The 12,272-nt window shown below is 56.9% G+C and overlaps 4 protein-coding genes across 4 annotated transcripts; 2 read left to right on the forward strand and 2 right to left on the reverse strand.

Annotated features, from left to right (window-relative positions):
• The first annotated feature begins 13 nt into the window (after window positions 1–13).
• B0I36DRAFT_2722 (uncharacterized protein) lies at window positions 14–1,296 on the forward strand. The gene is made up of 3 exons (XM_046151307.1): window positions 14–57; window positions 120–308; window positions 447–1,296. The coding sequence occupies exon 3, from the start codon at window positions 456–458 to the stop codon at window positions 1,230–1,232; it is 777 nt and encodes a 258-aa protein (XP_046017888.1). The 5' UTR covers window positions 14–57; window positions 120–308; window positions 447–455; the 3' UTR covers window positions 1,233–1,296.
• A 487-nt stretch (window positions 1,297–1,783) lies between these two features.
• On the reverse strand, window positions 1,784–4,507 carry B0I36DRAFT_235502 (WD40-repeat-containing domain protein; the record flags this gene model as incomplete). Its single annotated transcript, XM_046149402.1, has 3 exons — window positions 1,784–2,043; window positions 2,113–4,041; window positions 4,114–4,507. The coding sequence occupies 3 exons, from the start codon at window positions 4,505–4,507 to the stop codon at window positions 1,784–1,786; spliced, it is 2,583 nt and encodes an 860-aa protein (XP_046017889.1).
• A 1,167-nt stretch (window positions 4,508–5,674) lies between these two features.
• Window positions 5,675–6,683, forward strand: B0I36DRAFT_2753 (HotDog domain-containing protein). The gene is made up of 2 exons (XM_046151371.1): window positions 5,675–5,953; window positions 6,018–6,683. The coding sequence occupies exons 1-2, from the start codon at window positions 5,813–5,815 to the stop codon at window positions 6,432–6,434; spliced, it is 558 nt and encodes a 185-aa protein (XP_046017890.1). The 5' UTR covers window positions 5,675–5,812; the 3' UTR covers window positions 6,435–6,683.
• A 249-nt stretch (window positions 6,684–6,932) lies between these two features.
• On the reverse strand, window positions 6,933–10,960 carry B0I36DRAFT_232619 (uncharacterized protein; the record flags this gene model as incomplete). Its single annotated transcript, XM_046149156.1, has 5 exons — window positions 6,933–7,421; window positions 7,509–7,841; window positions 8,142–9,920; window positions 10,055–10,378; window positions 10,454–10,960. The coding sequence occupies 5 exons, from the start codon at window positions 10,958–10,960 to the stop codon at window positions 6,933–6,935; spliced, it is 3,432 nt and encodes a 1,143-aa protein (XP_046017891.1).
• Window positions 10,961–12,272: the final 1,312 nt, after the last annotated feature.

Below are 12,272 nucleotides of genomic sequence, written 5' to 3' on the forward strand. Positions count from 1 at the left end.
GGCGTGCCTGGTCAGTTTCCGAATAACCGATCATGTCTCGTGGCCAGATGATCAATTGTGAGTCCCAGAGTTGGTCACAGTCCATGGCTGGAAGCTTGTCAGAGCTGACATCTCCAGAGAAAGCCCCGCCCGCTTCGGGCCTGTCTCTAGGGCTGATTGGCAGCTCAGTACGAGCAACTGGAGTACAGGTAGGCGCAAGGCAGCAGTGGCAGGCTTTCACAGCCTCATCCGAAGAAACCTTGGGAGTCGGGCAGTGATGATCTGGCAAGATTGACCATGCCCAGATACACCAGAGCGGATGTATAAAAGTAAGGAAGTGCTTCAAGTAAGAAACAGCGTCCCTGTCGAATGCCCAAACAGCCGCCCACTTCGCGAGTGCATGCACAAACACATCCATACTTAAGTACGTTTACCTCGGGCACCACTCACTCGCTGCAAACCACCAGCCACCCACCATGACAACCTCATCCTCGCCCATCCCGCACATCCAGCTGCTCTGCATCGACGAGGCCTTTGCCAGCGCATTCGAGGCCGCCCGCGTCAAGCACAAGCTGCCAGCCACCGTCAGCATCACCCACCACTCGGACCGCCTCGCAGACCTCCCCGCCAGCGTCAAGTTCGACACCATCGTCTCCCCCGCAAACTCGTACGCCCGCCTCGACGGCGCCTTTGACGACGCCATCTCCCGCGCCTTCTCCCCCATCGCCGCCGGCAACTTTGGCACCCAGGACTACCTCGCCCTGACCCACGCCGCCCAGAAGGTCGTCTACGACAGGTACCGCGGCTTCGCGCCGCCGGGGACGTGCACCCTCATCCCCATCCCGGCCGAGTTCGACGGGCGCAACAGGAACGTCTGGGGCACGCGCCGCGTGGCGCTGTGCCCGACCATGCGCTGCCCGACGGTCGTCAAATGGGACAGGGAGATCGTCTACGAGTGCGTGTGGAGCCTGCTGTGCGAGGTGGACAACCACAATCGCCGCGTCCGGCAGCGCAGCAGCGCAGATCACAAGAATAACGATGACGACAGCGACAATGAGGAGATCAGGAGCATCCTCATGACCCCGTTGGCCACCGGCGTCGGTCGGGTCAGCGCCGAGAGATGGGCCGCCCAGGTGGTGCTCGCGATGAAGCATTTCGCCCAGGCTTGCAAGAACCCAGACAAGTGGAGCAAGCTGGACTGGGCGGATTTCGGCGTCTCAGCGGCCGAGGTGCAGTTGACATGGGATCTCTAGAATACCAAGTAGCTCAGACACAGCAGTACTCGGCAACCTACGTGGGCCACAGCGCACTCACTGAACATGCAACCTGAGTGAACTTTCATGTCTGCCTGAAAAAACTGGTATCATCGAAATGACGTTCTCAAGCGCCACAGGTCTTGATCTGCTTGCACAACGATTGGCTGGACGCCAACAGCTGGACCCTGAACCGGCAAGTGGGCCGGCCGCTGGCGGGTTCCCGAGCTGGCAGCACTGCCCCGGAAGCCTCAGCACTGCCAGCGATGAGGTCATGCCAAAATGTGCGGCGTAGTAAATGCTCCATGAGGACCTTTCGTGTACAATTATCTAGTAGGAAAAAGATGCATCGGGGTATACAGGAAAGTAATACGAGGCATTCATGATCCCAATGAACTACCGGGCTTCATGATTCCAGACAACTACAAGGTGTCTTGCAAGGACGTTGCCCGGCGTCAGCCATGCAGTTCCAAGCTGCTGAACCATGTCGGTTGTCCCTTATCCATCATCATCGTTATTCTATGCTGCGTTCATGCAATAAATGACCACAATCATCTCGCAAAGACCTTGACAAGGCCATCGCCACCACCGCTCACCACCCAACGGCCGTCCTGACTCCATACCACTGAACAGACACCCTCTCCACGCATAATGCGATGAACCGTCATCTCCTGCACACAGTTGCGCTTTTCCAAGGACCAAAAGCGCAGGCTGGCGTCGTGGCCGGCGGAAACGAGCTCCCTTCCGTCGGGGCTCAGAGACAGACTCGAGATCGCATCGGGATGGGCAAGCATCGTATATGTACATTGGCCTGGGTTATTCGTTAGCAATTGCCTTGAGCGTGTAATTGGTCCACGTCTGATGGACATGTGCGACATACCGCTGTTGGCATCGAAGAGGCTGATGAACCGATCCTCGTGCCCTGAGATGATGACACCCTCTACACCGCTGCCCGACTTGCCAGTGCCCCCCGTAGGACCACCAGCATCTTCCTCGCCCATGCCTGCTGTAGAATTGCTGTCCAGGCTGGTAATGGTGGCCTGCACAGCGTTGACGCTCGTCGCCAGGGTACCGTCATAAGTCTCGCGGCTTGCCATGGAGCCAACCTCGTCTCCAGACTTGGTATCAAAGACGATGATCGCGGCGTCGGAGTAGCTGACCACAAACTTCTCACCGTTCGATGCAAGCGGCGTGATGCTGGTCGGCGACGCGGTCGAGCCGTCTGCTCGTCGCAGGTCGTGTACAAGCGTGTAGTTGAACTGGGAGTTGGAGGCCATGCTGGGCTGGGGTGAGTTGGGGAACTGCGAGCCAGAACTCATCGAGTTTCCACGCACGCGACCACCGGCCGTGCCGCGTCTGCCTCCTGCGGAACTGGGCTGGGGCGAGGAAAGCTGCGGCGGTGCACTGACCGCCCAGATCTTGACAGAGCCATCGGCGGATCCAGATACAATCAGGATACGGTCGCCTTGGCCATTGGCTTGCTCCGTGGGGCCAAAGACGGCGCCCAGGGTGGCCGGCAACACGGTAATAGCCCAGACAGCGTCTGTGTGGCCCTCCAGAGTGGCCTTTGGATCAACCCGTCCACGCTCCCAAACCCTGATTGTGGCATCTTGACCACCCGAGAAGATCCATCCATCACCTTGGGCACGGCCGCCAGTCGCGAAGTTGGGAGAGGGTGTCCACGATGTCAAGCACAAGACAGCTCCATTGTGGCCACGATGTGTGAAGTCTGCCGTGACGTCAAGGTCTGATGAGGATGACGCTCCCAAATGGCTGGATGATTCCCGAGGGAGATGGAAGCGCTTCACCAAACCATCGTCGCCGGCAGTACAGATCTCAGGCTCGCCTGGGCTACCACCGCCCGAGAAGATTACTGTGCGTACAGTGTTCAAGTGACCTCTGAGTCCGTACCGAAGCTTGAAGCTTCCCGCATCTGCCTTTTGGACCATGGCGTTCAACGCGTCTTGGTCAGCACTACGCCTGCGGGACATGGAGCCTTTCCGCCGATGCGACGCTGGGCCGCGTGTTGGCGATTTGGGGATGCCCTCGGCGGCAGGAAAAACATCCGTATCTGGGCGATGGGAAATCGATTGTGATTCTGCAGCCTGCTGAGACGGTGTAGCGTCCGGGAAGGCGGCCTCATTAAAGTCCCAACCGTCGGCATCATTGTTCGCGCGGCGGTCTTGTTTCCGCGGTGGCTGTTGCAAAAGAACCTCCATACCACGATCACCCTGGTTGCCAAGATCATTGCCGAGTTGCGAAGCTGCAGCACGAGCTGCCTCGTCATTTGCGTTCTGCAAACGCGCGTTGCCGGCCGCTGTCTGCCATTCTCCTGGTTGCTGAGCGTACGCGGCAGGTTGCATGCCGTCGCCTGAACGCATCATCATGGCCGATTGCAGCTCAGAATTGCCTCGAGCTGCTGACTGGCTGGGATTCTGGGCTGGCAGGCCCGTTGGTAGGGACACGTTTGGATTCATGTTAGGATTGCTCAGAGCCGACCGTGAGGCTGCAGCTGCGTCCTTGGGGTGGTTTCCCTGGCTGATCCGCATTCCTTGAAAGGCGGCTTCGAGGGCCTGCTGGTTATTGGGCATGCCGAACTGGTCGCCGTCTCTGAGGTCCTCGATGACAGGGAGTGGCGGGGATTCGCGTGGAGGAATAGGGTTCGCAGGCGTGATCATGAGGTAGGTGAACTCGGCCTGACACTGATCAAGGAAGGATCTCAAGTGCTCCCGCTCGTCCTCTTCTTGCGTGCGGTCGCCGATTACACCTTCAAGGCCTGGGATCGGCTCCTTTGGGTGCTCCTCGGATCCTGCGCGCGTGTTAGCAATCCGTGTGCTTGGTGGTGGGCGATGTCCTGGGTGCTAAAAAAAGGCAGGCTTACGCTTCAATTGTTCCTGCACCATCGAAGCCCGGTCGAAGCGTGGCGGCTGCTTTACTGAGTGATCGTCACTGTCTGCCGAGTGTACGGACGCGGTCTTGAGATGTGTCGCCTGCTCTTTGACTTTTTTTTCCAGAATGTTGACGTAGCGCTTGAGAGCCTTCTGTGTGGCATCTGCGCGCCGAGCCGACCCCTCCAGAGCTGCTATCCTCCCCTTCATCTCTTGGCGCTCAATCTCCCAAGCGTTTCTATCGCGCTCATGCTTGTGCCATTCGGTCTGGAGGAACCGCATGACTCCCTGGAGGGTGTACTCTGTGGCTTGCGGCTGGTTCGAGGCGTGGCCCGCACCGCCGGCGTGCTGCCCGCCTGCTCCGGCGAGGTCTTGACCACCAGCCATCCCGTTGCCCGGATTGACGCCAGCGCCCATGGCAGATACCTGCTGCCAACTCATGAAGGCGTGAATTTGGTGTGTAGAGGCGGCGCTGGGCTGGATCCGGCTTCTCGTGGACTGCCCCTTCTGACTTTATGATGCAGTTCTGGCGAGAGCGCGTGCATCGGGGGGCGACTTGTGGGTATCGAATGGTGGTCTCGGGGAGTATTTTCGCAGCTTTTTAGGTAGTGGCTAAGTGCTGAGGCCAAAGCGGCGCGCGCAGTCGTCGCGTGTCGTCAAGTGGCGGTCGAGGTGAGAGGGTCTCGTGCAGGCCGCGAGGCGCGTCCGCAGCTCGGGGAGCCAGGTGGGATGGCGCCACGAGTTGCGAAGGGTGTATGGTAAGGCGTGTAGGCGTGACTTTCGTTGCGTGCGTTTCCTCAGGTGGCCAGCTCGCGTCTGGCGCAGGGTGTGCCGTCTTGAAGCTGGTGGGCTGGGCCGTGATGCCAAGTATGGGGAGCTCTGAGGTCCAATTGCCAGAAGTTTGGTGTTTGGCGCCCAAGTGTGTTGATACAGTGCGCTGTCAACAGGCTGGCTAGGAATCTGGTGCCATCACACAGTCTGTGCACGGTGGCGCCAACTGCAGAAAGGGGCAGGCACAGCTGGCAAGTTGCACCAACCAACCCACCACATCTGGTCTCAAACTGCCAAGGGTCCAACTCAACTTGTTTCTGCACAACCAGGCATTACGACCTTCCACCAGCGAGTGGGTTCGATGATCTCTGGGCGCCACTCTTCTGCAACTGACCAGTATCCCTCACCGTTTGTGGCCAGGACGCCTTCACTCCATGTCATTAGCCGGTGTCGCCAGGCTGTCTCGTGACATTTACCTGCTCCAGAGTCCGAGAGTCCAGGACAACAGCCTGAGGGTTGGAGTCTTAACCATGCTGGCCAGCAGATTGACCTGATCGAGGCCACTGACAGCATTCTCGAGTCCAGGCAGGCGTGCTCGCTCAGTCCCTGCTCAGTCACAAGTGCTGGGATCCATTGCTTAGTCATCACAACAGGCCCAGCTGTCGGCCTCTGCAATTGAAGTGCTCAAGTGTCCCGAGGTGGCTTAGCGCTGAATCAGCGCCTAGAACCTCGGCACGTCTCTCCACGTTGTCTCACCTACGGAGTATCTCAGCTACACCTCAAAACACTCCAGGGCTGCCAGCATCTCAAAACACTCGCCGCATTTGCGCACTCGCATCGTCTGGCAAGCCACCGTAGCGGAATTGCGTCTTTTGCGATTGAGTGGCCGAATTCATTGCCAGAAGAAGCAGTCCCCTCGCCATGGCGAGCAAAGGCCCCGACGTGTCGGGCAAGAGGAACGGGAAGCCCACCAAGCCTGGCTCGCCATCATACGATAAGCCCGGGCCGGAGTTGATCCAGCAATGGCTCGACCGGGGAAAGGACCCGGACCCGGAATACCAGGTACGTCTGGACAGAATAATCATCACCAGTAACGATCAAGGCCACTCTCTAAGTCCGCCGCCAGAACTGGATGTCGAGCATCCTTCCTCATCTCACCCTGGAGTCCCACTCGGCAGACGGCCCACACCCGGCCGTCACGTTGCGCTTCGCCGTCAAGCCAGAGCACTGCAACGACCTCAATAACATGCACGGCGGGTGCACCGCGACCCTGTTCGACTTCGCCACCACCATGCCCATCATGCTCATCTCAAAGCCGGGCTTCTGGGAGTATCTGGGCGTCAGCCGCACCCTCAACACGACCTATCTCCGCCCCATCCCCTGCGGCACCTCCATCATCGTCGAGGCCGACATCCTCCAGATTGGCAAGCGCATGACCACCACGCGAGGCTCCATGCACGCAATCAACGAGGACGGCAGCAAGGGGGCGGTCCTGGCCGTTTGCGAGCACGGCAAAGCCTGCGTCGACCCTCCAAAGATGTGACCGTCGGGGTGCAGAACGACCTGGAAGTGGTTTATATTGGAAGCTTGCTTGTAGACGAGCGCTGATAGAACTTGGAGTATTTTGTTCCGCTTATAGATCAGCGAATCCATAGATGTCGTAGGGAGTGCACGAGGGATCAGTCCAGATTCAGTTTCATCCCCAGTGTCCAGAACCGCATTCTCTCGACTTTCTGAAGTTTCTAAACACTGCATGCGACGTGGCTCGACAATCGATGGTCAGCCAATCTTTCACGTTATTCCCATTGATGCAAAATGCAGACGTGTCGAGAACCACCTATGCAGGCGGGCAGGCTCCTGAGATTGGGACTGTTCAGAGACTGGATCCGAACATCGCATGTGAGAGATCCAGTCGCCAAGGATTAATTTTACGTGCAGTGCTCTGCTCTAGGTGTACAGGCCGAGATATCCTTGTTTTTCCATGGCTGAGACATATGAGTGTGTCCATGTCCGCTTGCATAGAACATGGGGAGTATACTGGCTAGGCCCGCGAAGAGCAAGCAGCGAGTAGCTTAGAAATCTCGGTGTTCTTCCTCTCGATCGCCCAGCTGCGTGCAGTCCGCCCGGTGTCATCACGCATCTTTGGATCCGCACCCGCATCAAGCAACAGCTTGGCAATGACATCGTGACCCTTGCCCGCAGCCCACATGAGCGGAGTCCGACCATAATGATCCGCCAAGGCCACCTGTGCTCCGCCGCTTAGCAGCAACTTCGTAATCTCCTGAAGACAAGATAGACGATACGCGCCTGTTCCCTGACGTGTCTGCATTGCCGCGTGGACGAGGGGCGATCGGCCGTCGTGGTCCTGCAGGTTCACAGCGGCGCCATTTCGGAGGAGGAGGCGCACGGCTATCATGCAACCGCCGGCGGCCGCAAGAGACAATGACGACTGGCCTGCGGCATCGACAGAGTCCATGTTGGCGCCGTGTTCCAAAAGTGCTTTCACACTAAGTTCCATTTCTCGGAATACCTGGAAGTATTCAGAGGGCAGCTGAATATCTCCCAGGCGCCCGGCATAGTTATCGAGACGAGAGACGAGCTTACACTCAGTCTTGACCACAGTCCGCAGCGGAGTGTGCCCCGATGCTGCTGCGTATTCGGTATGCGCGCCCCAGGCTAGTAACAGCCGGATCATCCCAGTGTCTGCATTATAAGATGCATAGGTCAGCGGCGTCTTACCAGTGACATGCTTCGAGTTCACCATAGCGCCGTGCTTGAGGAGTAGCTCGGCAGTCGAGATGTGGCGGCAACGCACAGCTTCGCAGAGCGGGCCCGTCAAGTCTCCTCTCCTCCCAGGTCTTCGCGGCTCAAGCAATTGTTTCACGATCCCCAGGTGGCCCTGTGCGGCAGCCTTGCTAAGAGCAAGATCGACATAACTGTCATCTTCACCCTCCAGTGCTCCATGCCGGAGAAGCAACTGGACAACGGACCCTTGATTCGTGTGTACAGCTCGAAGCAGAGGGGTGAGGCCTTCGGGGTCTCTTGCGTGTATGTCGCATTCTGTGTCGCTGGAAGCGAGGATGCATTGCAGGATTTCCTCCTCGCCATTCTCAGCCAGGAATGATAATGTGCTCCTCATTGAAGGAAACTCGAAAAACTCGAACGGGTTAGAGTATGAAAATGGCTTTGCCACATCTCCTTGTTTCCCTGTGGTCGTTCGTGGTTCTGCCCCGGATAGTGACTGCTGGACGAGAGTGGATGGCATAGTGCACATGAACACATGAACCATAGAGTAGCTTCCTGTAGCAAGCGCTGCGACTATAGGTGCCCCATAGCGCTCTCTTCCTCTAGCCATCCAAGCTTCAGGTTTCTGGTTATGAAGCTTTGCGAGATGAGCGAGGTTGCGCTCTGCCAGGAGATAAAGCAGGGTCACTTCTTGAGAATAGTGGCTCCACGGGTATGCCAAGGCATTGTAGAACGTCAGCCAGCGGCTGAGGGAGCTCAGGAATCGTCGTACGAACGGTGTCTGGTCCACCCCCGAAGCCTGCGCCTCGTTTGCATGGTGTAACACGTACTTTGCCGCATACTCCGCCAGCGGGAATGCGCTGGCTGCCTCTTCCCAAAAGTGGGGCTCTGGCCCAGCCGACAGTGTCTCAAGCTTTGGGTGGGTGAGATGGAGATAGCGCAGACAGCAAGACTTGATCATGTCATGACTCCGTCCTTTGGTGTTCGTATCGCCGTCCGCCCAGATTGTTACTAGTCCCTTCTCCTTGAGAAGGAAGTCGGGTACACTTTGATGAATGAATTGCACACTTGGTGCTTTGCTCTTGACTTTGCTCCGGGTGATTTCTGCAAGTCCTTTGGATGACGAAAGTATGAACCGCTGAATGAGCTCATCTGTCGTCTCTTCTGGATCCCGCTCGGAGGCAAGCGTGCCGCTAGAGTCACTGCAGGCCAATGTGGCGTAGTAAAGCTCTTCCGGGGTCAGCGGCCGAGCAGCGAACAGAATCCACTGTAGGCATGATACCGTCTCATCCCTACTGTTGTCGTGGCGTCGAAGTATATCTCGAAAAAGTGCGTGCAGGTCGCGTGGGAGGTCCAACAGCGTGTCCCGCAGGGCTTTGGGAGTCATTCCAGCGTCGTGTTTCTCGTTGAGAATCTTGACCACCAGGACCACCCACATGAAAACGCCACTGGCACGTTCTTGCAAGTCCCCCTGGATGAGCTGTGCAGTCTTTCCCACGCTGATTTTCAGCTCGGCGCTGATATAATTAGCGATGTCTTGCTTATGCCCTTCCTGTCCATCAAGGATGAGGCTAATCCCAAACTTTGTCGTGATGTGTGGATAGTGCCTGCTTGCATAGCACAGATGAAATGTTATACCGTGGGACATGGCGAGTTTGCCAAGATGTTCAAGAAACGACACCATGTCCCGTACCTGGTCTTGGTCGCATTCGTCAAGCGCATCTACAAAACACAGCAGCGGCGTCATGCCTAGTCTCTCAACGGCCTGCTCAAAGAGTTCCTGAAGTAGCACGACTGACCACTTCCGCTGTGCGGGGCCGCGTGCTAACAGCTCAGTCCTGTCGAGGACGCACTTGAGCATAGGTACTTTTTCCAAGAGTTGCAAAAGAAGCGACTGGTACATGCCCTGCGTGGATTTCTCGATCTCACTACCGCGAGCATGGAAGAAGAAAGAGATGACGGTCTTGTCCTGCATATTCTTCTGGGCTTCGCTCAATAGAAACTTCATAAGGGTGGACTTGCCAGCTCCAGGCTTCCCTTTTATCCACAGCAGGCCGTGGTGCTGGTCAAAGGCAGACATGTCGAGCCAGTTGCGGAACTCGGGCCTGTTGAGCAGCCACCTGCAAGTGAGCGGGTGGGCCTGCCTTATATCGGCTTGTCGTGCATCCATCTCGCCAAAGTACAGCGACTCAATCACGGACTGGATTTGGTCGTCCTTCCGCGCGGACGGCTGGTGCGCATTGCTGACGCCAGCACCAGCTGCTTCGCGTGATTCAACTGGTTTCTGCTGTTGGGATCGAGAATCTGCGACAGGTTTCGCGTTAGTGGACTTGGATGGATTATCTTTGGCCGGAGTGGGCTCGTCCGATCACGAGATCGAGCAAAAACTGTCTGACATAGCATACCTGGTGATTGCACGAAAGAGAGGATCTCGCTCGCACATGCAGCCGCTGCAGCAGCAGCATATGGCTGCCACGCTTTGCTCTTGTGCGAGTCGGCGTAGTCTGAGATACCTCGTATCACCAGGAACGGAATATCGACATGTTGTAGTCCGGCACCCTCCATCTCGACACAAAGGGCCCCTAGGGCGGAGGCCAGCTGGTCCCTAGTTCCTGCATGTTTGATGACCTGGTTGCCAGAGGCAATAACGCCGTAGTGTATGTGCGGAGCAGGATGATGACGAGGAGGCCGTGACACGCGATGTTTAGCGTTACAGTCCTTGCAGTCGGAGCCGGAAGCATGCTCATATGCGCTCTTGAATAGATGATCGTCCAAAAGCGTACGGTCGGCATACTGGGCCATGTACGGATATCGTACAAGCATGCCCGCTAGTATATTGGGAATACGGTTTGGTTGAATCTCATGGGCAGCCCGCATGGCGCTCAGCGCTGTCATGATCTTGGCCCGAGGCGTAAAGACAGTGGCCGATGTCTGGAAACGGCCGCCTTGAAGAGTCTTGCCGAGATCGTGCTGGACGACACTTTGGCCGATGACGACGTCGCCGAGGCGGATGTCTGTCGTCGTGGGCACTCCCCCAGCCACGCCAACAACGAGCAGCAGCCGCACGCAAGGATAGCTTCGGCGCAGGTCACTCGCCACCTTTGCGGCAGTACTGAGTCCGTAGGCTCCCGCGGGCAGGCACGCCATGACCATGTTGTGCCCCCCGATGCTGCCAAGGACATACGTATTGCTGTCGCCGGGAAGAGGAGGTAGGGGCTCATGGCGGTGGTCGAGCAGAGCCTGTGCGGCAGCAAACTCGACATAAAGGGCGCTGATCCAGCCGACCTCGTAGTCCGCATAAGCTCGCTTGATCCTCGGCTCCATCGCGCTTCGGCGTTGTTTGGGCAGGGTCGAGGCTCCGGGAGGCACGTCAGAAACATGATCGATGCGGCGTATAGTTCGCGGGCAGTGACTGGGCTCGGCCACAAGTCATCTTGGAGGTATCCTCGTTGCGTGGGAGGGAAGCATGGACGTAAAAGAAGGAGTCAAATTGAGCAACCAGGCAGCTGGCTGAGTGAAGAGCCTTGCCATGCATGGAAGATGCGGGGTATCGATTTGTTGCAGCTCGCATCGCCTCAGGGAAAACCTGACATGCAGTCAGCCCACCGGCGACCCTGGAACCCCCGCTGTGAGTGGTCGCCTCTGCTCCAAATCATTAGTGGCCTCCGATTCACTGACAGAGAAAGCTGGGTCACTTTTGGTGTCCGGCTTGTTGGAAGTTCTTTGTGTCTTCACAGAAATCGTTCAAGATAACGTAATCCACGGGTGAGCGGGTCACACGGGTGAACGGGTCACCTTCCAGTGACTCGTACAACAATATGTAAGACAATTCAACCACAACGCCTGAAATCAATTAAAACTATTCGGAATCCTCTTCTTCAGAGGTAGATACAACTTTCTGATACGTACGAGTATTATAACCGGGCTCGCCGTAGACGCCATATCGCCGCGTGCGCGTTTCGGGCCTCCTCGTACGCCCACTACTCTAACTCGTTTCCGCTACTAACTGCTACGTCGTATCGATTTAAGCCTTCAAATCCTTTGCTTGATCAATAGTAAGGGACCCTCCTTTCTATAGCTGCTTTCTTTTCGTACGACGACGGCGGCTAAGGCGGTCGTTCACATCTCGAAGTTCGGCGAGGTCGTAGCGTATAAGGGTCTGCTCATATACTATTATCGCGATCCCTTTATTAAGCTGCTTAAGGCTTGCGATTATGGATAACGGTGAGCTATTCTAGTGTTATACGATGCGATTTTTAATATACTCCGTCTGCGATTCGGCCTTAATCGGGTTATTCGGCGTCTTTGAGACCCAGGTGTGACGACCCGACCAACAGGGGAACTGCTTGGGGCTGAGGTAACAAACAAGCCCAGCACAAACAAGGCCGCAGGATCAGGCCAGGGACAAGGGCGGACCAGCGAAGGCTGGCGGGGAACACATTATGTAAGCACCCACCTTACGTCAGCAGCCGACGATGAACGGTCGCACGGCGACCACCATCCGTCGGTCTTGCGACAACAAACTGTCGGCATGCGACCCAACGGTGTCGCAGGACGACGGGTACGATGAAGGACAAAGAGATATATAGAGCCAGAAGGATCTCCTAGATAGACAGTCATTACCTTTGTACTTCAG

The sequence above is a fragment of the Microdochium trichocladiopsis genome (assembly GCF_020744255.1).
Source record: "Microdochium trichocladiopsis strain MPI-CAGE-CH-0230 chromosome Unknown B0I36scaffold_1, whole genome shotgun sequence".
Lineage (NCBI taxonomy): Eukaryota > Fungi > Ascomycota > Sordariomycetes > Xylariales > Microdochiaceae > Microdochium > Microdochium trichocladiopsis.